The sequence below is a fragment of the Pleurodeles waltl genome, chromosome 2_2, assembly GCF_031143425.1.
Source record: "Pleurodeles waltl isolate 20211129_DDA chromosome 2_2, aPleWal1.hap1.20221129, whole genome shotgun sequence".
Lineage (NCBI taxonomy): Eukaryota > Metazoa > Chordata > Amphibia > Caudata > Salamandridae > Pleurodeles > Pleurodeles waltl.
Window position 1 is genome coordinate 869,637,464 of NC_090439.1, and position 25,831 is coordinate 869,663,294.

Sequence of the window (25,831 nt, forward strand, 5' to 3'; positions counted from 1 at the left end):
GGGTGGTAAATATTAAAAAGGACATGTTTCTTTTAAGCTTTACTTGGCCCGACAGTGAAAACCTGCAATTGTCATTTTCACTGTAGCACTGACCTAACGCCGGCCTCAAGCTGAAGAGGACCCTGCAGATGAGCCCGTCATCGAGAAAGAGAACCAGAAAAGTTTATAAGTGGGAAGTTAAAAGTTTGACTGAAACAAACCATCTGTGAAAAGGCCCATTGGATACGGATTCTGTTCTAATTCTTATACACAAACTAAACTAAGAACATAGTTATTGCAAAACGTGAAAAGGTCATTGCCTGAAAAATGCGGAGTCTAGAAAGAGAAATCAAATGTAATACTCACTTTTGGCAAAGCGACAACCTGGTACGCTGCCCTTGCAGGGCAATTATTTGGAAAAACTAAAGAATAAAAAACAGAAGATATTTAAATACACCACTAGAGATGATATGCAATTGTTACAGTTCTAAATAATCTTAAATATGTTTCTCTGCAATGAGAATGCAGGTAAAGTCAGTGAGCTAGATGTACTCCAAAACTTAACACCCACCAGCACAAACATGCAGAGCTCACACAATGGAATATGGCTACATTGCATTAGGTACAAAACGATGAGAGAAGCATTATTAGAAGAGCAAAGGTTTTGAATTGGCTTGACTAAGTTAATTGGTAAAAGTGGAATTGATACACTATCAATGGCAGAAAGTAAAAAAAAAAAAAAAAAAAAAAACGACTAAAAACTCATATCTATCTACATCCATCTGTTGTACGCACATATACCCACACTGAAATATACGTGCCCATACACACAGACATATCTAGAAGTCCACTGATTCCAAAACTGATTCGACTGGGTCAGTATCTCACCAACATCTTTTCACTAGTGGCATTACACCATCCCTGTATCCGATTCATGGTATAGCACAACTCCCTCTAACGGAGTGTAGAGCCTCGTCAGCCAGGTGTGGCGCCTAAACTGTACATGCGGTCTTCCATCATTTTTTTAAAGGTTTTGAAAGCCTCACACACCCCTAATAAACCTTAGGGGGGATAAGACATATAGACAAAGTATCCCGGCACATAGAACTTTATGATTTATGCGCTATGTGAAGAGAAAATGGACAACTCGGCTTTTCTAAACCAGTACCCCAGTATGAAGTTTACTGAAAGCATTTGATTTTCTTCCGTTTGCGTTATTTTTTCCTTTTTTTATGGGTTTGCGAGTTGCCAACCATGGCCAAAACATAACATAATACGGTTGTAGTGGAACAAAAACACAAGGGAATAGGACACTATAACAGCAAAGGATTCTGCACACATTTCTATCTGACAATCTAAACAAGTTATCAACGTTCAATGACTGTCAACAAAAACGACATAGCTAAGTTCAAAGTATCAAATATGGTCATTTTCAGGAATTCGTTGTTGATAAACAGATACACACGGAAAACGCAACAAAATGGATATATAAAAGTATCTCCTTTGTATGCAAAGTCTAGTCTAGGCATCTCTAAAGCATGTAGCTAACTAATGGGCCCCCAGCGATGTGCAGCAAATATCCAGACCGCTTTTCCACCTGACTTAGACGAATAGCAAGGTTTTCTGTTGCTTTCTAAACCTCAGCTCCTCATCAGTCTTGCAGATCTTCACAAGTAAGGCATTCCATAATCTGGGAACCAGATAGGTGAAGGACCTGCCACCACTTCAAGCCCTTAGGGATCACCAACTGAGATGAGGCAGTTGACCGCAAAGCCCTGTTGGAGATATAAGGTTGTAACCAATGCTGTAGTAGTAGAGGGACATTATTATGTAGAGCTTGGTGAGCCATACAAAGAACTTTGAACTGGATCCTCTGTTTAACAGGTAGCCAGTGAAGGGATGCAACCAAACCTGACACTAACGTGTTTGGGAATCTTTAGCAGGAAGGTGGCCATCGAATTTTGCTCCACCTGAAGTCTTCTCACCATGCAGTGGGGACTTTCAAGATAGAGAAAATTACCATAGTCAAGACAGGAAAGAATTACTGCTTGGACCACAAGGCTCCTGGAAGAGAAAGGTAGAAACTAAGATTTTTCTGAGTATTCTTGTAATTCCAAAACTACTGGCTGCTGATGTTCGCATTGGTGAGTTTGTTATGCAGACAAATAACCAGGTTTTTTACTGCATTTTTGAGAGTGGGGTTACTACCTAGAGAGTCTGGCCAGCACATCATTAACCAACAAATAAAATCGTTGCCCACCACCATCACTTCTGTTTTATCCCAATCCATTCTGCTATGTCCTTTAAACAGGATGTGAGCTGATCAGAGGTAGATGTGTCAGGTGGGAGGGCGAATGCAATCAGTTTCATCAGCATATGACACATTTAATCTATATGTAAGCCCCTTGGCAGAAATGTGCAATCTCATGGCCAATTTCCGACAAGGGGCATACATATAGATTAAATAATGTAGGGCTCAGAGACGAACCCTGCAGTACACCACACTTCAGAGAATAGGCCTTTGAGTAAAAATGGCTTCTCGTAAACCAGAAAACTTCTCCCCTCTAAGGAGCAAGATTGACAAAACCTGCCTGCTTCAGCCTTTGCAGTACGACTGGTTGTGATACAGTGACAAAGGCTGCACTGAAATCTAGCAATATTACTGCAGCTGAGCCACACTGATGGAGGACTTTTCTCAGTTCTTCTGTGACATCTAATAATCCTGCTTTTGTCCCATGTCCTTGCCTGAAACAGTCTGAGTAAAAAAGAACCTACTACGATTGTCCAAAAATAACAGTAAATGATGCTTAATGTGTTTTTTATTTTTTAGATTTTGCTTACTCCAGGCAATAAGGATATCGGCCTGTAGCTCTCCGTTAATGTAAGGTCTAACAATGTCTTTTATTTTAGTGAAGGCTTTACAGCCATGTGTTTCCAGGAATTGGGGGGACTACACCACTTTGTAGGGAGAGATTAAGCAACTCTACAAATATAGGGTAAATTGAGTCTGCACCTTGCAAAAGAATAAAAAGTGTGGCAGGGTCCAACGCTGAACCTGATTTAACCAATTCCCTTAATGATGCTAAATCGTATTTACCAGTGAGAGGAAAAAGAGGATGAGTTGCGAAGGAGCCGCTCTGCATATCGTTATATCATGTCTCAGCAAGATTACTAAAAATTGAATCAAGAAAGTGGCATTTGTGAGTGTTGGGTCCTCAACTAACTATCAATTGTAAGGATCCAAATCTTGTTTAAGATAACTTGAAATTTCACAGCTCAGGTCATTTTGATGTATATTTAAATCACCCAATAAGTTGAAATTAGCCTTTTTTAGTACCATGCCAGCAGGTGCATTTGGGAGAGCTTGTAAAAACTGGGCAGCTGGCCCAGAATGGCGATAGGCCAAGACCCCTAAGAAAGTGAAAGTAGGAATAAGAGTGATGGCAAAAGGAGAGCTTTCACAACCTGGTATATTGAAAGGACTAAAGCACAATTTAAAGTTTCCTTGTAGATTATTAGCAATCCCTCCATAATGTTTTCCAAACTGACCACTTCTGGACATATCTTATCTGTTACATAATGCCAGTAGTATGTTCAGCATGGAGTCTCCAAGGAGCCAGGCTTCTGTAAAAAAATAAAAATAAAAAAAAATACTGCCTCCGGCTGCTCCTCAAATAGTAAACAGATCTAACTTATGTCTCAGCAGAGATCTACAATTGATTAAGAACATATGCTACATTGCTTGTTCTTTGTGCGTTGGCTCATGCATCGGTTGTTGCTTCAACGATTGTTGTCTTTTCTGATTGAGACCCAAATTAAAATTGCATGTCTTACAAAGCAACGTAGCTGCATTGGGGATCAACTGAATTGAGACGCCTGTCTTCTGTCCTTACATTTACAAAGCTTTATGCATCAACACAATCTGCATCCCATAAGGTATAACATTTATAGTTACTTGTTGTGAGGAAATGGGGTACATTATATGGTGTGGCTATACAACCTCACCATATAGTAAGTACACTTACTGACCCCTTTTGTGCCCTTGGGTTTCGTCTGCCAAACCCTCAGCTCAGTCCTTGGTAGCTGTGGCACTGAGCAGCAAGGCATACAAAGAGGAACAATGTTAAGCAATAAAACAGCACCAGAACAATTGAAGAAGTTGATAACACTCATGAAATCTGACACTAATTTATAAATATAGGTTGAATGTTTTATAAGAGTTTAGACACTGGAACTAAAAAGTTCCACCAGAGGGTTCTGGAGGTATAGATTTTACAAACAATTAAAAAAACAGAGAAAAAAAAACAACTGTGAAATTTTACTCAACCTTGAACAAGCTTTGGCAGTCAATGAATTGGACACTTAGAAACTTTTTCAAGGAAAACCTGAGTAAGTGTCAATGCGGTTGGTTAGAAGCACTTTTGGCGGCTAACTCTGACAGGGAGCTAGTCAGGGGAACCAGCAAGGTCCTCAAGAACAGTAACTTTCACAGGATAAACAGTCCTTCAACAGTTCCAAGCACTTTATCCGCATTGCAATGGATTCCTATGGGGTGGTCTTGATGCAAGGGATGATGAATACTGAGAATGCTCTAAGGATGTTGTGGATGCGATGCAGTAGTTGCGGGTTTTCCTGCAGGGATTCTTCGGTTCACGAAAAAGGTGAGGGGGTCGGTCCTCTTTGCAAGGTTGATGTTCCACTGGTGGGTCGCAAGCCGATTTTTGGTGGGTTGTGAAAGTCCAAGCAATAAATAAAGGTGCCTTTAAATTCTGTATTTATTGTGTCATTTGCTGTGCTTCAAAAACAAAGGTCAAATATCAATCTGTGTAGTCTGACAAATTCCTGTTTTTTTTGGTGTTTTTTTTTTTTAAACTTCACATAGGGACTGGTGCTTACAAACTCCCCTCATTGTGCAGTCAGAGAAAGAAGAGTAAAGTGAATTATGTGATATCTTGTTGGGGTAGAATGAGCGTGAGAGGAAAGGCTCTAGGCTGTCATTTTTGTAACAGACAACATGTAAATACCTGTAAATTACCTGTATATGTTCAGCAGGTATGAAAGCAAAAACGAAGCATTTTTTCAAATTCTCAAGTCTAATTCTCAATAAATAATTTAATATGATAAAAACAAGACACTTTATTTGGTAATGTACAAATGATAAATAGTCAATGAAACTCAATTTCCACTCATTATTATTTGTGCGCAATATAGTTTTAACACTAAAACTGTGTGTTTGTGCAAGCTTAGAGGCCATTTCAATGCAAAATGTGCTGTCTGTAAATGACAGTGCACTAGTACAACATGCTTTCGTAACATTAAAAACAAATTGCCCATCTCAAGTCCATTAAAGCTAGGTGGGTTACAAAGGTTTGCTGTACTAAAATTGGGTTGTGGTTGTAAAACGTTTGGGAAACACTGCTATAGTGGTATCTTTATAGGACTGGCATATCCATGCACTCGGTCACAGGTAACTCTCAACCTTATCTGTAGGACTCCACTACTAAGAACATCTGGCAGTTGAGAGTTGCCTTGCAGTGCTTTAGGTTTTGTATGTCCAGGCATTTATGTAAAATTAAACCTATGACGAGTTCTTGTCCCTTTAGGAAACATTCTACAGTTTGCAATATTCACTGCGTGCAGCAACATTTGCATGTTGTGATTACATTTTTTTAACATAGCGACTCCTGGATCCAGGGTACAGGGATATAAAACAAAGACAGATGATTACCAACCGTAGAAATATTTTGTACCTAAAGCCATCTTTAGGACAATGGTTTAGGCTCTAGATCCGCCAGGGGTGATGGAGGAAATATACTGTTTGTTTATCAAAGTTCTCACAAGTATGAGATTTTGCATTTTGAAGTCCCTTTTGATCTGATACAAGGCAGTTTGACTGAAACTCACAAAGCCTTTGACCGTCACTGGTGTGCTATGGAGGCATGGGAACTTGCGGTAAGTTTTATATGCAAGTCACTGCACTAAGACACCAGGATACATAGTGCAGACCACAAAGGAGGAAAGGTAAAGAATGCTTAGAGATTTAGAGTAAAATGTAATAAACAAAATTACAGAAATTCAATGAGAGGAACCAGTGATGTGAATTTTTAAAGTTTTAAGTAGAAAAAGCACCAAAAAGCACAAAGTGGCAATGATACTCTATAGTAGAACGCGGTGTAGGTGCAATTAGAGGCTGACCGTGATGGAGCGCGAGTTGAATACACCAACAAGGTTCATTCTGGTCAAATACTTTCCCTCCTGACTTAGTCCTTTAAGTCCTACTCCACCACAGGAGTACACTTCTGAAGCGGGGCAGCACATCGTAGGAGGCACTTACAGGCTCATGTGGGAAGGAGGAGGAGGGGCGATGGGGGTTGGAGTGTCAGGAAGAGGCAAACAGTAGGGTCCAGTCCAGGTCCAGTTGGTACTGTTCATCCAGGAGTTGCAGGAAAAGTCTTTGTAGCTTGTTCATCCCTAAAGCTTGAACAGGAGGTCAGCCAACTGACCCTTATTGTCCACTTGTTTGACCTGGGAAAAAGGGGGAGCAGGTCTGGCCCTTCATGGCTCCTCTCAGGTCACAGACAGCAGGTTCAATCCTCTTTTATGGTCCTGAAAGCATTCTGAAGTGGGTGCCTGGAGATGCTACATTTACGTCTGGCATGAGCTAGTGGGTGGGAATGACTCCTTGTCAGTCACTCTGGCAAGGACGGGAGGCAGGGTAAAAGTAGTAAGCAGAATATTGGGTATAGAGTTGCCCAGGTTCAACAGGGAGCCAAATGAGTAAAGGAATCCGAAGGGGAGGCTCTGCACAAGGAAACAAGATGGTCAAAACTCAGAAAGGCAGACACTCATGAGGCAAACTGGCATTCAGACCAAGACCAACTAACATCCAGGATGGACATGCAAGACATATATATATATATATATATAAATATAAAACAATAATAATAAAAGGAATGTGCGGTAAGCACTCGGGGAGCCTCACACGGTAAGACTGAAGCTCAGTAAGTTTCTCACCCACAATTGCTGTTCAGATGCTGACTGCAAATGCCAACAGATAGGATATACATGCAAAGGCAGAGTCAGCAAAGCTGATAACTATGGTGATGTTATAAAAGTAACACCAAAACAATACTCACAGTGGACAAGAAACACCACCTGTTAGCTGTGCCCACAGATCCTGGCGATTAAACAACTCCCAAGGCAATAACAGCAAGGGCGTAGAAATAAATACATTGCCATGATAGACAAGGAGCTAACAAGGAGGAGTGCTTCATAGGGAAGAACAGAAAACAAAGGTAACGCTTGGATGAAAGCATGTTACAACCACCCAAGAAAACTAGAGGCTAAGACAGCAGGAATAAGAAGGTAGCAAACTAGAAACTGAAAAGGGAAAGAAAGCAGGAACAGGGAAAAATACAGAAGAAAAGTCTTCAAAGGTGCGTTAAAACAGTGCTAGCTCAGAAGTCAAGGGAGCACTGCAGGCAGTGCTGGGTCAGGAACAAGGATTAGCTAGTGCTCAGGAATCAAGGAACATGGATAGCAAAACAAGGACTAGCAACTGCTGAGGAATTTAGGAAACAAAGGGTCAGTCTAACAGGAACATTGCTACAATGACCAACACTCAATTGAAGGAAACTGGGACTTAAAAGAGCTCCAGTGATCACATGCTTCATGTACGAGCAAGCTAGCACGTACCAGCCAAAGGTGTACTGAATTCCTCCTCCCATCAAAAGGACTGCAGGGGTGGGGATGAAGTTTAGAGAAGGGAATTCTAGGTATTTGAGTAGTTAGCCGGAACAGACTGGCTTCCACAAAACCTACCATGGATCGGTAATGGACAGGAATTTCTGAATAGTGTCTAAGAGCCTGAAAATAAATCAGTATATGCATATAGTGGAAGGTCCAGAAATGTATTAGGCCATTGGATAGTCCTACAGGTAGGCACCCTGGTGGGGGGCGAGAGCACAGGAAGCAAACAGTGACACTCCTGAACACTACCTAACCAATGGGGTTAAAGTTCCCAGGGTCAACCCTACCAACTTTGGTCATCTGGAGGATGGCAAAAGCCTTCAACCACACTAAACAAGGACTCTGGGGTTAGTGGGAATAAGGTGGAGTGTACTATAGTAGTCCTAGTGTCATCCTACATCTAACACCAAAATCCAGTTTGAAGCAGCCACTGTAACCCCGATAAACCCAGAGACAGAAGTCTAGCAGGACAAACAAGGGTTTTCCAGCAAACAGGCAGTGGATACACAAGAACTGTTGTGGCATCCTGTTCTCTGCCTTTCACGTGTGCCCCAAGTGTTGTATGTGAAACCCAGTTGACCTGTCTAGCAGTATTTGACAAAGTAATGACCAAAAGTTTTCACAGCTCTCACCCTTATCCCAAGTTCCATCGAGTCAGCCCTGCCTATTTAGGTAGGCCTGTCAATCATAGTGACCAATTATGTAGCTCCTGGGAGGCATTTACACCTTTGTCACCCCTATCTAAATGCTAATCCCTGGGTGAGAGAAAACAGAGGGCTACACAAATTATCCTCCCGGAAGTGTAGGCAGGGAAAAGGTAACTGCCTGAAAGTTACTTTTCCTTAATATTAATTAAAAATCCAACTTCCCCACTGAATTGGCTTCTTAATAACTATTAAAAATAGTTGCTTAATTTTTTTTAACTAGCTAACAGTGGAGAAAGTATCCTTGGATTAAGTGTCCTTTGCAAATGGAAAAGCCTTGGAGACTTTACAGCATTATTGTACAATCTGTTTAATGACTTCTTAATTCAATGTAAAAAAGTTTTTTTTATTTCTGGATTCAGAAGCGAGAACCAAATCAAGGCCAACATTTATCCTCACAGTTATTCCAAAATTAGGAAAGGCCCTGTAATGTGTTCTTTGTTTAGGCCCATGCCAATGTCCTTGTATTCAGCCCACTGAATATTCTACTTATTTTAATTGGCAATTGGATTCACTGAAGACAGACACTAATGGCAACTGTACAGTTGACCAACTATTTAGTGGTAAAGACTTTACCCTTAACGTTTCTTTACTTGATGCAGAGAAGACATTTGATGATGCACACTGAAAATACTTAAGACTGGGTTAAAACAATGATGGTAAATGACTGGGATTAAACATATTAGTAAATAGTTTCAAGTCCTCTTTTAGACTTAGATTTAATAATGAGTGATACCCTAACATAATCCTGCACCATGGAATGGCAAAGGAGCGGAAATGTGTGTGGTTTAGCAAAAAAGAAATTGCCTTGTATGCAGATGAGTTCTTATGGCCCAAAATTCAGTGAATCAATTCTGGAAAGCATGGGAAAGTTAAATACTTTCCAAGAAGTTGCAGGTTTTAAATAAATGTCTAAATGCTACCATTTGAACCTTACGAAAAGGGAAAATGGAAAAGAAAAAGAAAAAAAAAAAAAAAGGCGAACTTCCAGGTGAAATTTCCATTACGCCAATGTAATTTCACCAAATCTCAGTAATTTAGCATTACGTGAAGTTCCCGAAATTATGATTGAGCGCCACGTTGTATAATTATATGCTGTTTGTGGAAAAAAATATCGTGAGCTCATACATAAAAACCATGCGAACGACTAGAACACAAGCAGTTGCTGTTTGTGGTGCTTACGTTTTTTACGTTTTCTTTTTAGTGCCAAATGGGTCCTCACATCCAAAATGAACACGAGGAGGCATTTCATGCTAAAATATAGTACCAAAAACTGTTTTTTCATTTCACCAAATATTTGCAAAATTTCACATAATTTTGAATGCAAATTAAGTGAGTTTTGCACAGCCCTAGTTAGAGGAGGATGAGTTTGAATATCTGGAAATCTGTCTCACCTAACCATATGAATCCTCATGCAGGTACAATTTCCTTCTGCCACATGAATACTCCAGTTTCAGTATTTGGATTACTGTAGAAAGCTGAAATTCTATGGCTAGATAAAATAGCCATAGTTAAATATATTCCTGCCTCAAAATAATCTAATTTAGGGTCCTTCAACTGATGCTGCTTAAATTCCCATGTCCACTGCAAAGGGCGGCTAGGAGGTTCAGTTTTATAGCCTGGCTGTTGATAGCTCTAAAATGGCTTCCTGTGCAACTTTGTCAGTAGTCAATGAATACTTAGAACTTACAAATACTTTGTCACTAATACTATTTGGCACTGGGATACGAGAAACACAAATATGGGACATCCATTTTCCCTTATGCCATTTACTAGGTGTGGGATAATCCAGATTTTCTCCCCAGACTATCATTAGCATACTTTTACATTCTTGGACAAATGAGGGCTTTGGACTCTGGGACAGTTACACAGTGAACATGTACAGCTGACTTTTAATCGCTGAATGGGACAGATTTTATTAAGTACAACTGAATCACTTAGCAGGATGTCAAGTGGGAGATGGTGGTAGAGTTGAAACTACAGATTCCTTTGAGACCCTATTTTAGAATGTTACAAAAAATACAGCCATCCTATCTTTATAAATTTTATGCCAAGACCGGAGGCTCCTATTATGCGTTTCTCTTCTCGCTTTATTAACACAGCAGTCAAGAAGAAACTACAAATCCCATGGTACCAACACAGGGAACCAATGGGATTAAAAACGTAGTACATAACATGTTGACCAATAGAAACACCTCCGTGCCATTATGATGTCACTTGACTGCAAGCAGCCCTCTTTTCTTGCTGCTGCAGTCAAGATAAGTTCACTTTTCTTTCCTCCAATGTTATTGAGATTTTATAATATCATTGTGTGTTCTATTCACGTTTATTTTTTCCCCAGTGTGAATGCCATGTTGTCGGCAAGTTGCCGCATTGCCTTATTCAAGCGCTTTTCTCGCGCTCACGTTCATTTTTCTGCCCTCGGATAGCAACTTCGTTGCTCCCAGGTCAGAAAAACAAACGGCTTTGTGCGCGCGACGCGCTCAGGCTTTCCCTCGCGTCTAGGAAATAACCGTCATTCGGTTTTTCCTGACGTGAGGAACCCAGCTTCTACTCGCGCGTTCCTCACCTCATTCGACGACCGGAGAGCCCATTTCACCGTCCCGAACAAGGGATTCCCTGGTCTCCCTCATTTTTCTACTGGCAACACCTTCCTTGGCCCGCCCTCGAGAGGGAGGGGTTTTCTTTCCCTAGTTCAGCCACAGTTCTGCTAAGTTAACCCCCGGTTGTCTGAATTTTTGCAAAAAGGCAATTTCCATTATTTCAAGCTCTTTTTTTCAGGAGTTTTTTCCTACTTACCAAAAACTTTGAAAGAGGAAACCCTGACATGGAACCTAATACATCTTCTGGGGAACAGGGTGTACCCAGTGAGATTGAAGATATCAGAAATGAACTTCGGAATTTTATTAAAAACTCTGTTCAACAGGCAATGGCGTCATCTATGCAAAAATTATCAAAAAATCTAGAGTCAAATTTTTTATCTAAATCTTCGGCCCAGTCTGCGGGGGAATGCAGTCAACGCCAGCCTGTCAACCCTGTGGGTTTGACACAAACGAACAGTGAGTTTACCTCACACATGCCAGAGGACGCGGTTCCTCACAAGGCTCCTGCCAAGGAGTATAATAATATGGTCCCCAAACCCTCATTGAAACGGACAGCTAAACAACGTAATATTTCCCTCCCCACTCCCACTGCTTCCACTCCAGATTCCGATGAAGATATCCCTAATGCGGATTCTGACTGCTTGGTCTCTGACAAAGACGATACTGATTCCTTTTCCCCTCCTCCTCCCAAGAAACCTAAAGTTCCCTCTGTTCCCTCCCCCCCCTCTTTTTGATGCAGAAGGCTTCCCCATGTTTGACCCTTCCCACATTCTTCGTCCCAATTCCACGGAATGGTTCCCTGCGGACCATGTTGGTCGCTACGTGGCTCAAAAATTATTTTCTCCACTGGATAAGCAAACCAGAGCCAAACTCAAATCAGAATGCCCTCGTCCGGTGCTCCCACACAAGGCTACTTCTACCCCTTACATCGACCAGCAGATGCTAACCTTTTTCAATAAACAAGGTAAAGACCCTTGCAAAGGGGTAGATAAGGCATGGTCGTCCTGTCAGGACAAGTTGTTGGACGTCATTGGTCCACTTACCAGAATTTTCGACATGGTTGAAACGGCTAAACTGGATGGTAGCTTTTTAGATCCTGAAGAACTATCTTTGTGGGTACAACGTTGTTTTTGTCTTCTGGGCAATGCTAACTCCTCTCTTATACACGAGAGACGGAAGGGCCTCCTTATAAAATTAGACCCTAAATTGATTAATTTGGCAACGGTTCAACCTCAAATTCACACGGAAGGACAGCTTTTCGGGGATTCTTTCATCAAAGACCTCGGTAAATATGTTGCTACATTCACCTCCTTGGACAAAGCACAACAGTCCATGAGAAAGATGTTCAGTCAATGTGTTTTTGCCACGGCCGGTAGAGGCAGGGGCCGCTTTACCGGCCGAGGTACCGCAACCCAAGGCTCCAGAGGGTACTACGGTTCTTACCAACAAGACTTTAGACCACAATTCTACCCCCAACGCGGCAGAGGTTATCGTGCCAGATCCTTCAGACACAACAAGACCTCCAATCCCACAGGTAAGCTCCCAAGTTGGTTTCTTTCCAACAGGGGGTCACATCTTCCATTTTCTTTCAAATTGGTTTACAATTACTGCGGATGTTTGGGTGCTAAATACTGTACAAGGTTACATCATAGACCTTTATTCTACCCCAGTGCAAACGTCCTCCATTCCTCTACCCCATTTTTCCACAGAAATGACCCATCTAATATCTCTCGAAGTAAATTCTCTCTTGCAAAAACAAGCAATTTCAATCACCCAACCCCATCCTTTCGGATTTACCAGCCCAATTTTCCTAGTTCAAAAGAAGAACAAAAAGATGCGTCCAGTCATCAACCTAAAACATTTCAATCGGTTTGTAGTATACAGACATTTCAAAATGGAAACAATTCTCCACCTCAGAGATATACTTCTCCAAAACGACTGGATGGTCAGACTGGATCTGCAGGACGCATATTTAGTGGTTCCTGTACATCCAGACTCAAGGAAATGCCTTCAGTTCCATTGGCTCGACCAAACTTATCACTTTACCTCTCTACCCTTCGGGCTATCGTCTGCCCCTTGGTGCTTCACCAAGCTCTTGAAACCCGTGGTGGCTTTTCTAAGGTCCCAGTGCATAAGGCTCCTAATTTACTTAGACGATATCCTCATTTTGAGTCAGTCTCCCCAAACTCTCCTTCTCCACTTACAAACAGCCTGGTCCCTTCTAGAGGATCTAGGTTTCATCATAAACAGAGAAAAATCTCTCCTAGTGCCTTCCCAGGTCATAGAATTTTTGGGATTTCAAATCAATTCCATCTCGGCCACCCTGCTTCTACCTTCCACAAAAATAAGATCCATAAAGTCAGAGATTCTACAACTCCTTTGCAGTTCTCTTATCTCTCTCAGGACATTGGCTCGAATAGTAGGCCTGCTGTCGTCTTCCATACAGGCAATCTTTCCAGGTCCCCTCCATTACCGCTCCCTTCAATGACTAAAGATCCAACACTTGAGGAAGGGTCTATCGTATTCCGACCTCATTCCCTTAGACGTGGAGTCCCGCACAGAACTTCAATGGTGGATAGACCATTTGGATGCTTGGAACGGGAAAAGTATTTTTCCATCAGCCCCAGATCTTGTATTAGAGTCCGATGCAAGTCGCCTAGGCTGAGGGGCCCGGTGTGGTCCCATCTCGACTGGAGGTACATGGTCTTCCGAGGAGTCCAAATTGCATATCAATTGTTTAGAGATGCTTGCCGGCTCCTTTGCAATCAGAAGTCTAGCAAAACACAAAGTGCATTGCGCAATACTCCTCAGGATGGACAATATTTCGGCGGTAAGATACATAAATCATCTTGGAGGCACAAAATCCAAACCTCTAGCGGATTTGGCCAAGAGTTTTTGGGAATTCTGCCTTTCAAACCATCTTTCGGTTCATGCAGAGTACCTTCCAGGTGTTCTCAATTCAGTCGCGGATTGGCATTCTCGCCATCTCCGAGACTCCAGCGATTGGAGAATGCACCCTTCAATTTTTCACAAGAGTCATTCCTTATGGGGTCCTTTCTCCATAGATCTGTTCGCATCACGACTGAACACTCAGCTCCCCCAATTTTACAGCTGGCGCCCAGATCCCTTAGCTTTGGCATCAGATGCCTTCTTACAGGATTGGTCTCATTCCCTCAATTACGCCTTTCCCCCCTTTATCATGATCAACAGGGTCCTTGCTCACGCCAGACGCCAACAGGCCTCTCTTATCCTCATTGTACCGTTCTGGCAGTCCCAAGTATGGTTCCCTACCCTCCTGGATCTCTCAATAGATTTTCCATTGTTAATTCCGTCCTTCCCAGACTTACTGTTGGACCCTCTCCAGCGTCCTCATCCCCTCATTGTGGACAACATCCTCACTCTATCCGCCTGGAAGATCTCAGGAATTCCCAATCTCTCCCTGTCATTTCGTCAGAAGCTTCCCAATACATCTCAAATTCCTGGGCCCCGGGTACAAAGAAAGCCTATAAATCAGCCTGGTCTTTATGGGACGGCTGGTGTTTGGGAAGGCACCTTGGTCCCTTTTCAGCGGATGTAATTTTTGTAGTTAATTTTTTGGCCGCAGAAGCCAGTAAAGGTAAAGCTTTCCGTACCATCAACCTTTATAGGTCGGCTATTTCTTCTAACCATATACATGTTAATGGCAAACCGATAGGCGAACATCCACTGGTATGCAGATTAATAAAGGGAGTAAAATTTTCCAAACCTCCTTTACCCAAATATAACCAATTATGGGACGTTAATATTGTTCTAAAATTTCTGATTTCATTGCCGGATAATCCTTTTTTGTCTCTAAAAATGTTATCTGCTAAATTAACAATGTTATTGTGTCTAGTTTCCATCAAACGTTTATCAGATGTAAAGGCTCTGGACGTCTCCAGCCGACAGTACACTCCTTCGGGGGTGCTATTTTCGGTTGTACGACGCACCAAGACCAGTTTATCGTCAGTTTTTTATCCTTATTTCCCACAGCATCCCAAATTATGTGTGGGCCAATGTCTTAAAGTTTATGAACAAAAAAACTGCAGATTTGAGAACATCCTCCTCCCAACTTCTTATTTCCTTTAGGAAACCCTATCTCCCGGCTCGATGGGTCAGGTGGATTATGTCCCTAGCGGGTATCGATATTTCCAGATTTGGGGCTCATTCTACCAGAGGGGCTATGGCCTCCAAAGCCTTCTGGGCAGGTTCCCGTTTAGAGGATATTCTGAAATCTGCAGACTGGTCTAATGACAATACCTTTAGAGTCTTTTATTGCAAACCTGTTGATGATGTTTCGTTAAATGTAATTAATATGCTTTGAACTCGCATAATAGGAGCCTCCGGTCTTGGCATAAAATGTAGATTTTCCTAGTTTATGACGGAAAGTCTTAATTTTATTAAAGACACGGAGGCGAGTATTATCCCACCTCTAGTTTAAACATTGTTCCTCCCTCTTACAGCGACAGTTCCAGCCGCTCAACCAGGGTCCTAGTACGATTTCTTCACACCTTGGGAAGGCTTCGTTCAGGACAAGCACAGAATCGTATTCTCCTGATTTAATGGACCACTCCTTTCTTTGTAGGATTTTTCTTCTGACGTTTTTGCTTTCCTGATGGCTTTGTTTATTCTTTGTTCTCTATTCCCGTTATTATTCAACAATTGACTTCATTCGCAAGAAAAGAGGGCTGCTTTCAGTCAAGTGACATCATAATGGCACGGAGGTGTTTCTATTGGTCAACATGTTATGTACTACGTTTTTAATCCCATTGGTTCCCTGTGTTGGTACCATGGGATTTGTAGTTTCTTCTTGACTGCTGTGTTAATAAAGCGAGAAGAGAAACGCATAATACTCGCCTCCGTGTCTTTAATAAAATTAAGTCATAAACCAGGAAAATCTACATTTCTGGAACAGACTGGCCCTATATTTAGTTTTGACTCCATGCAAAAAAATAAGAGGGGTTAATCAAAGAAAGAAATTATGTTAGAACATGGGAAAACTCAGTGTCTTGCATGAAAATATTACAAAAGCATACAAAACTGAAAATATTAATATGACGTGCTGCAGGTTGTACATGATCACAGATTGAAACAATTTAATCAGATCACCCTGATCTCTGTGGAAGTGGTCACATCTTAAAATAGTTTCCTCCTTTTTTAAACTGGCCACCATTTTCATGCACAGTTAAAGGGAACAATATGCTGTACCCCGGGCCTTCTCCTCACGTCAATGTTCAACCTCTAATTGACTTAATTGCTGGGACAATACCATGTGCATATGTATGCCGGTGACAGAATATGTCAGCAGGATACTTTCTGTATTCAATCCAATGTTACCAATGACCAGTCTTTTCAACACGGGCAGTGCAGAATAAGGCAGTCAAACTTTGCCTAAATCTCCAGAAACAAGACTAAAGAAAAACTGCATTGAAACCAGACCATTGGCTTCTAGTAGAGTCAAAGATAAAACGGAGGGTTCTGTGCACCAAACACACAGCTTATTGAAGCAAACACTAGATCTCACCAAAGCCATTCCTACAACCAATACACATCTGATAAAAAACAAAGCTTCAAAAGACAAACGTGGGGGCAAATCCCAGGATCTACAGGGTTATAGACCATGGAATGACTTGAACCACAAATAGTGGGCAGAACCCAATTATTCTGATTTAGGAAACTCAAGAAAATAATACTGTTCAGGATATTATTTGACTGAGTTCCTGTGAGTATTAACAAATATTTGAAGAATACCGGATAAGGGAGCAGTTCTTGCATCCAGTTAGAACAAGTGTCATTGTCAAGCTTCCACATTTTGTCACTTAATGTAGCATGCCAAAGTAACATTAAAGTGGCAGTTGGCAACTATGGGGAATTGGAAATTGCTGATAACAGAGCAAGAAACTTACATCAGAGATAGAGAAATATTTTAGCTATTTTAAAAATAAAACCTGATCCCGTTGGCGACATAACATCTTATTTGGGCATGCAAAGACTAGGCTCAGGCTGAATGCTAGTGGCAATTTAACTTTCCCCCAATTAGAAGGGAGAAAGTATAGAAAGGTACAGTGGACACCTGTGGTCTTGTACCCCCTTGTAAGTATATGGCAGAGTTATTAATGGCTACTGCTAATTTACAGTACCGGACTGTGCTGTAACAAAAGAAGTTAGGCAGCAAGTATGTATCACACAATCGTGTTTCATGGCCACAAAAGTAAGATACACCCACTGCCTTGACAAGAGAGACGCTGTTATATTGAGCTATTTCAACGCACGACAGTAGCTGTGACAATGTAATTGTTGTGCAAGCTTCACAATATGCAATACTGGCACTCTGAGGCCACTTCCAAGTAGGGTGGGAATGGAAGAAATCAAAGTTTAGAAACGGAGAAGAGTTGAACTTTCACTGTCTTGAAGTCTGTTATTAAACCAAATTTTGTACTAAATTAATGTGATAAATGTGTAAGGGTATACAAAATTCTGCAGCTAATATAGACCACCACCAGGCTAATATTCACAGTACCAGAGAGCGAATGTCATCGTCAAGATCCTTAATCCTCTGATGTTACCATGGTGGATCCAAAGGAGGCCGGGTTGAGGTTTATAGTAGGATGGGCAGTTATTCTTGGGACATTCACAGGATGGGCAAGACCACTACAAGAATATCCATGTGAATCGCTTTGCCGTACTAAACGTTGAACTTAATTTTTAAAACCTTAATGAAAGAATGCTTTGTCAATACTGAACTAAGCTGTATTTTGCTTAAGCGAGTGAGTCCCAAGAAGCAACATGACAAATAGACCTTTACTGCTCTCCAATGACCGCTTACACTGTTACTCGGTTGTGTTATTTCATTGTTATGGGCAAAACAGAAAATTAAATAAAAGTCTGAAAATAAATGGATACACTGGACTTAAAATACAAATGCTTACTTACATTGTTTGTATACATCATTCACACCAGCAAAATCGTTCATATCCGTCAGTAGCACCGTAGTCTTCACAACTAAAACACAAACATATGATCTTATTAACTCTATACTGAAATTCCTGAATCAATGTTTTCACTTACTGGGTGATATTTATCACACCCTGATAGCACAAGATGTAGCATTCACTGGATGCAGTAATGTTCCTCTGCAAAATGGGGAATTACAGGTGGAATCTGTGTTTCTGCCTCAAATACCATAGATTGGAATATTCAGGACATTTTCTTCTAGTAGGTTTCATCAGATTTGGTCTGATATTTTTCCAGGGAATAATTGCAAGGGTGAGGTAAATACTGTAATACTCAAATTCTAATCCCTGTGCAAAAAATATATTTTACAGCGATCAGAATGTACTTCCCACCTCCTAATTAGGGCCTATCTCCTAGTTACACATCTCCAAGTGAAAATGACTGAACAATGTACTGCTAAAAAATGGGTTAAAATAGGAGTTCTGCAGTTTACGTTAAGTATTTGATTAAGGAAGACAGCATTGTGGCTTTAAGTGCTATCACCGACTAATCTGTTCATCACTGGTCATTAAAAGATGTAATTTAAATTTTTTTAATTTCTGTAACAGGAAAGAAAACATTCTTTCTAACATAACATGGTTCATTTTTAAAGTGAATTGGGAGCGAATGCAATTACATGTTTAGAAATACGTCCTCCTCCTGGTAAAATAGTTTGGGGCTGAATATAAGTTTGCTGTTACGTTTTTAAAAACAAGTGCACACGTATGTACTTGGCTACAAGACAGACTTTCCATAGAATATGTTGGCTTCCTCATGGCTATAGGTTGGCTTTTGGTATACAAAACCATGTATTCACTGGAGTAATATTTTAGGCGTGTCCTTAAAGATCAAGGGCCTGATTACAACTTTGGAGGACGGTGTTAATCCGTCCCAAATGTGACGGATATACCACCTATCTTATTACGAGTCCATTATATCCTATGGAACTCGTAATACAGTAGGTGGTATATCCGTCACATTTGGGACAGATTAACACCGTCCTCCAAAGTTGTAATCAGGCCCCAAGTACGAACTGCTTCCAGTTTACAGCACTTTTCATGGACACTGATATTATATAAATATACATACATAAATATATCTCAGAAAGCATGCTGATAGAGATATATCTCAGAAAGCATGCTGTCAGAGAATGAAGAATAATTTACGATAATCTACACATTTTGGCTGCATTTTTTTTTTTTTGTGTGAATTCTCAACCATAATTAATCTGATCCCTCTCCAACAACCTTTTGAAGCATGCATACATATATATATATATATATATATATATATATATATATATATATAGTAAAACTACAACAGGAGTTGTGTCAAACGAGAGCTCTGGTCAGTATAACCATTTCCTTCATAATTGTGAATCGATGCCCCAGTAATAGCTAGTACCGAACAGAAAGAGCTGGGGTGTGCCTAAAACCAGTCCGACCATTCCCCATCCCATTCCTCTTTCCCACATAACCACCCCAAGATATGAGAAATCTGGACCTGTCCTTTGAAAAACATCACAAAACTCACAAATGAAAAATCACTAAGCCAGATTTGACTGACAATTCAGACAATCTGCTATCAAAGTACCACGGTGCTGAAAATAACTTTCTAGATCCAGCGGGCCTTCTCAAATTAAAACATCCCAGATCCAAACGCAACCATGGATCAATGACTTATTCCTCTTAGTACGAATATTGATCTGAAACCTATAGAAGGATTTGTCTAGATATAAAATCGCCTAGCACCAGATTTAAACTGAAAGCAGTGAGAAGGGATACAAATTTACAATCTGAAAATCTAAAGCTAATTACCTCAAGAGCGGATTCTCACCTTTCAGAAACCTGGCAAACTGCTGTTCAAATATATCAAGGAGATCATCTCTGCACTTTCAAATGCAGTGCCTGAAATAAGCAATGCATATGACGAGCTGGTCACCAATAAAACATTGAGCCAGAATACCACCGAACCAATTATCCCCAACACTCCCGCTCCCCTAAACCACAGTGAAAAATCTTGGAGTCCTTTGCGACTCTGCCTTAACTTTTGACCTCCAGGTTAATAAAATCACCAATTCTTGCATCTGGATCATTAAGATGCTTAAGAAAATCCTCCCTTTTATACCTCAGGACTTGAGAGTAACAGTAGTGCTAGCCTTGATTGGATCAAGACTGGACTACTGTAATGCTCTTTATCTGAACATTAATCAGCCTAGTTAAATAAGCTACAATTGATTCAGAATCATAGTGCGCATTTGGTTCTGGGTCTAGACAAGTTGCATCGGCCAAAGGCAGCCTGCACAAACTCCATTGGTTACCAATTAGGAAGCGGATCATTTTTAAAGCATTGTGCCAGGTTCATAAGTCTCTTTACTTACGTGCTCCTCTTTCGCCTCTTCCATTTATCAAGTGGTATATACCTGGGCGGACTCTACGCTCAGCTGATTTGAAGTTAGTTTACGTCTCTAGGACCAAGAAAGTGAAATGGGGGGGACCGTGCTTTTTCTACAGCTGCGGTTAAATTATGGAAAGCTCTCCCTTTGAAAATTAGGAATATCCCTTCTCTTCAGCTATTTCGTAAACAACTGTAAACCTGGTTATTTCGGGCCTAACTTAGAGCGATCGTAGTATTATGGTCTCATTTCCCCTTTTAGCGCTTTGATACCTATGGTCGAAATGCGCTTTACTAAATACTAGATAAATAAATAAATAAATTATCACCAAAAACGTTTTCCCCAAAAACCCATAAAACGTGAGATACTCTCCAAGTTGTCACTTCTGATTATCTTTACAGAATAGTAAAGCAGCTGGGGCTGACCAACTACTACAAGGATATACAGCTAACTAATATTATAAAAATACATGTTCACCTCACAGAACCATGACATCTGTGTATTGCATTGTAATTGCACTTATATGCTGTTTACTACCCGGGCTAAGGTTACTTTTAGTGAGTAGCACAACACTCCAGATGCCAAGGTTACTGGTTAATCCAGTGGTTATTAGTTATTTTCAGTTGTTGGTTTAACTCTTGTGCGCTCTCAAGGAAACCATTCCATAATTGTTTGCAGTAAATTAATAAGGAGTTTGATCACTAATGGATGGGTGGAGGGTGTGTTAAGTATTTAATGCAGATGGTTAGTCCTCTGAATAGCTAGGCTAGAGGAGATTAATCCCTTCGCTGCCAGGCCTTTCCCCCTCAGGTGCCAGGCCTTTTTTTGGGGCAGTTTGTGCTTAGGCCCTCATAACTTTTTGTCCACATAAGCTACCCATGCCAAATTTGCGTCCTTTTCCCCAGCATCCTAGGGATTCTAGAGGTACACAGAGTTTGTGCGTTCCCCTGGAGGAGACCAAGAAATTAGCCAAAATACAGAGAAAATTTCATTAAAAAAAAAAAATGGGAAAAAAGGACTGCAGAAGAAAGCTGGGTGGTAGGAATACAGTAGGCCAATCTGCCCCGGGAGGCAGAAAAAGCCTTAAAAAAAATCTCCCCCCACCCCCGGGGAGCGGCCCTTGTCTAAGGGGCTGCTTCCCTTATATATAAATATAAAAAATAATTCTGCCTACGTAACTTACTACATTTTTGGGCAGAATTTTGCACTGTTGACTACTTGACATTGCAAGTCACTTCAGAATCAAGTACTAAAGTGGTTCTCTTCATTTTTTGGTCGATCATAGCAGCACGCAAGCACTACTCTTTGACATGTTGTAATCTATTCTGTGGGCTTTAACCACGCCCATCACTTTCATTCGTTCCTGGGCCTGCCTTTCAACTGTACCTTAGTGAGGCCACTATTTTTAGGTCGAGCATAGAAGCGTGCAAGCGCTGCTCTTCTCAACATGTTGTAATCTATTCTGTAGGCTTTAACCACGCCCATCACTTTCATCCGCTCCTGGGCCTCCCTTTCAAAAATCCACTGATGTGGTTGGTAAATGCTTTACTTTTCCTGCCTTGAGGCTGTTTTGTTACCACCTTGGAGTCTGACCCTGTTACATGGATTAATACACGACCGGGCATGTACCTTAGTATGGCGCACTACTGCTTTTTCTTTGTCTGCCTTTTTTTTTTTTTTTTTTTTTTACAGTTTTATGTAGCACAAGCTCAACACAAAGGTATTGGAGTGCTTTATTTTTATGCAGTTTTATATAGTGCAAACTCGATACAAAGGTATTACAGCACTTTACATGAGCACTGATTACATTACACAAGAACACATTCATTTTTGGTAACAAGGGGAGATTAAGTGATTTGCCCAGAATCACAGGATGTTGAGCCGGTGCCGAGACTCGAACTGTGTTCCCAGCTCTAAAGTCAGCAGCTCTGGACCTTAGGCCACATCTTCTCCCCTAGGGGCTCTTTGTCTGGTTCTGCCATTTCATAGTGCTGCAAAGCAGGTGCCATTCTTAACAAAACCACTATAATTTATTTGCATCCACCTGCAGAGATGAAGCGGGGAAAAAGCTATGTCAGGATTGTAATTTGTGACATTCTCGTTCTGTCAAGACTTCTGCAGTGGGTGCATTAACCAACTGACTTGGGTAGAACTTAACACTAGGCGGTAGCACGTGCTCTTGACAACCTCCGCAGGGTCACCAACCAAGCACACGGTTAGTTCTACGCAAGAAGATGGCAAAAGGTGTTACCTCCAAAATGGTGGAAAAGGAGTCGTGACTCCAGACCGAAGAACTTCACAGCTAGCCCTTGGATGTAAATTGGGCCTGTTGAAATAGAGTTCAGTTAGTAGACGCAGCGATTTTCCTAACCCTGTAGCGTAAAGAATCTAACACAACGGTGCCACAGTGAGAGGAGCAGCGTATCATAGGGCACAATATTGGAGCAAACTCCTTTCTCTCAGAATTCACTGGTCATGGTTTTGACAGTCCCCTCACAGCTACTGTGACCTTGCAGATGTCACTTCCGGGAGCGATGTCTAAAACATAGCTCGAATAGCACTACTTCCTCTTTGAAGAGGCCCCACCTCGAATACCCCCCTCCTTCTCCCAGGCTTCTTGTAACCTCTCCACTAGATTCCCATACATCATTTGATGTAAACTCTGCATTATTTCTGATTGCCGTGGTTACCAAGTCAATGTCAAGAACATAGCTTTCTGGCCCTATTAAGTGTCCCTTTTCTCACCTCTGCTTCTAGTGGTGTTCCTCTGTGCTTCACCACGCCTCCCTATGTTTATAGGAATATTCATGTGTTTGTTTATATGGGTACACACCCCAAGGGCTACATCTCAAAGTCAATCATGGACAGTAACAGTGAAGACTCCATGCGTAGGAGATGTTTTAAACAGGAGAACTGTTGTTTTACAAACTGTGGCCAGCAGGACCAGCCACTGCTTGTACTTATGTAACCTTTTTGTATGAGACACCAGAGACTACAAATGGAAGCTATGACGAGTCCAGATTTGTCGCTGGCACAACGCTGATAGGTTATAATAATATGACTTGCACAGGGCCATGGTGGAAAGACCCTAGGCAACTGAAACAGTGAACATCAAATGGGTTTTATTTTTACATAATTGCATCACACATTTTGTTCACATTACAAATATTTGAGATTTGAAGTCCCTGCATTTAAGTGAAGGTAGACTGAATATGGGCTAAGGTAGCACAAGGGCCTAATGTGTCCTCAGCAAAGATCTGTATGACAGCACGTATTAAATGTTTGATTCCCAGAGGGGTTAGCTTGGCATTTTATCATCCAGGGTGATACCACCTGAGCCTTTGAATGATATATCACACCATCCCTGCATGGAAGAGACCGTCTGCCACTGAACAAACACACTGAGCCCAGACAACCACTATCCCAGTTAGTGAGAACTTTCAAAACCCAGTGGAAGAGGTGCCACACCTTCAGATGACTCCATACAGAAGGCAAAAGTGTGCAAAACAAATGGTGGGAAGATATATATATATATATATATATATATATATATATATATATGGAAAATGTCACTTACCCAGTGTACATCTGTTCGTGGCATTAGTCGCTGCAGATTCACATGCTGTGCACATCCCGCCATCTGGTGTTGGGCTCGGAGTGTTACAAGTTGTTTTTCTTCGAAGAAGTCTTTTCGAGTCACGAGACCGAGGGACTCCTCCCATTTCGACTCCATTGCGAATGGGCGTCGACTCCATCTTAGATTGTTTTCCCCGCAGAGGGTGAGGTAGGAGTTGTGTATGCTAGTAATAGTGCCCATGCAATGGAGTGAATGCGTCTGTACATAATGAAGTTTAAAGTAATATATTTACAAATGTACAAATGTTTAAGATCTACTTCTGAACGGCTACAGGCTCCCGGGGAGGCGGGTGGGCACATGTGAATCTGCAGCGACTAATGCCACGAACAGATGTACACTGGGTAAGTGACATTTTCCGTTCGATGGCATGTGTAGCTGCAGATACACATGCTGTGCATAGACTATCAAGCAGTAATCTCCCCAAAAAGCAGTGGTTTACCCTGTAGGAGTTGAAGTTATCTAAAATAATGTTCTTAATACAGCCTGTCCTACTGTGGCTTGTTTTAATGCTAACACATCTACACAGTAGTGCTTAGTAAATGTATGAGGAGTAGACCAGGTGGCTGCCTTACAAATTTCTGTCATAGGTATATTTCCAAGAAAAGCCATTGTGGCGCCTTTCTTTCTAGTGGAATGTGCTCTTGGTGTAATAGGTAATTCTCTTTTTGCTTTAATATATCAAGTCTGAATAAATTTAACTATCCATCTGGCAATGCCTTGTTTGGATATAGGATTACCTGCATGAGGTTTTTGGAAAGTTACAAATAATTGTTTTATTTTACGAAATTGTTTCGTTCTGTCAATGTAATACATTAGTGCTCTTTTTATGTCTAATGTATGCAAGGCCCTTTCAGCTACTAAGTCTGGTTGCGGAAAGAAGACTGGGAGTCCCACAGTTTGGTTTAGATGGAATGGTGATATGACCTTTGGCAAGAATTTTGGATTTGTACGGAGAACCACTTTATGTTTATGTATTTGTATAAAGGGTTCTTGAATAGTAAATGCTTGTATTTCACTCACTCTTCTAAGTGATGTGATAGCTATTAGAAAGGATACTTTCCAAGACAGATATTGAATTTGACAAGAATGCATGGGTTCAAATGGTGGGCCCATGAGTCGTGTTAATACAATATTAAGGTTCCAGGAAGGTACTGGTGGTGTCCTTGGGGGTATGATTCTTTTTAGTCCCTCCATAAATGCCTTAATGACTGGGATTCTAAAAAGTGATGTTGTATGTGTAATCTGCAGATAAGCAGATATTGAAGTGAGATGGATCTTAATGGAAGAAAATGCTAGATTAGACTTTTGTAAGTGTAATAAATAGCTTACAATGTCCTTTGTGGAGGCATGTAGTGGTTGAATTTGATTAGTGTGGCAGTAGCAAACGAATCTCTTCCATATGTTTGCGTAACAATGTCTTGTTGTAGGTTTTCTGGCTTGTTTAATGACCTCCATACACTCTTGTGTAAGATTTAAATGTCCAAATTCTAAGATTTCAGGGGCCAGATTGCTAGATTGAGCGATGCTGGATTCGGTGCCTGATCTGTTGTTTGTGTTGTGTTAACAGATCTGGTCTGTTTGGTAGTTTGATGTGGGGTACTACTGATAAGTCCAACAGTGTTGTGTACCACGGTTGGCGAGCCCAGGTTGGTGCAATGAGTATTAGTTTGAGTTTGTATTGACTTAGTTTGTTGATCAGATAAGGAATGAGTGGGAGAGGGGGAAAAGCGTAAGCAAATATCCCTGACCAACA

The 25,831-nt window shown here is 41.1% G+C and overlaps 1 protein-coding gene across 2 annotated transcripts in view; it reads right to left on the minus strand.

Moving 5' to 3' along the window:
• The window catches only part of RIDA (reactive intermediate imine deaminase A homolog), a 126,609-nt gene that overhangs the window by 18,297 nt on the left and 82,481 nt on the right, over nucleotides 1-25,831 (minus strand). For both annotated transcript variants that reach the window (XM_069220532.1, XM_069220533.1), the window contains 2 exons: nucleotides 17,987-18,055; nucleotides 346-401 (listed from right to left, as the gene is read on the minus strand). In XM_069220532.1, coding sequence (XP_069076633.1) covers nucleotides 346-401; nucleotides 17,987-18,055 — 125 coding nt within the window. The remainder of the gene's footprint in view (nucleotides 1-345; nucleotides 402-17,986; nucleotides 18,056-25,831) is intronic.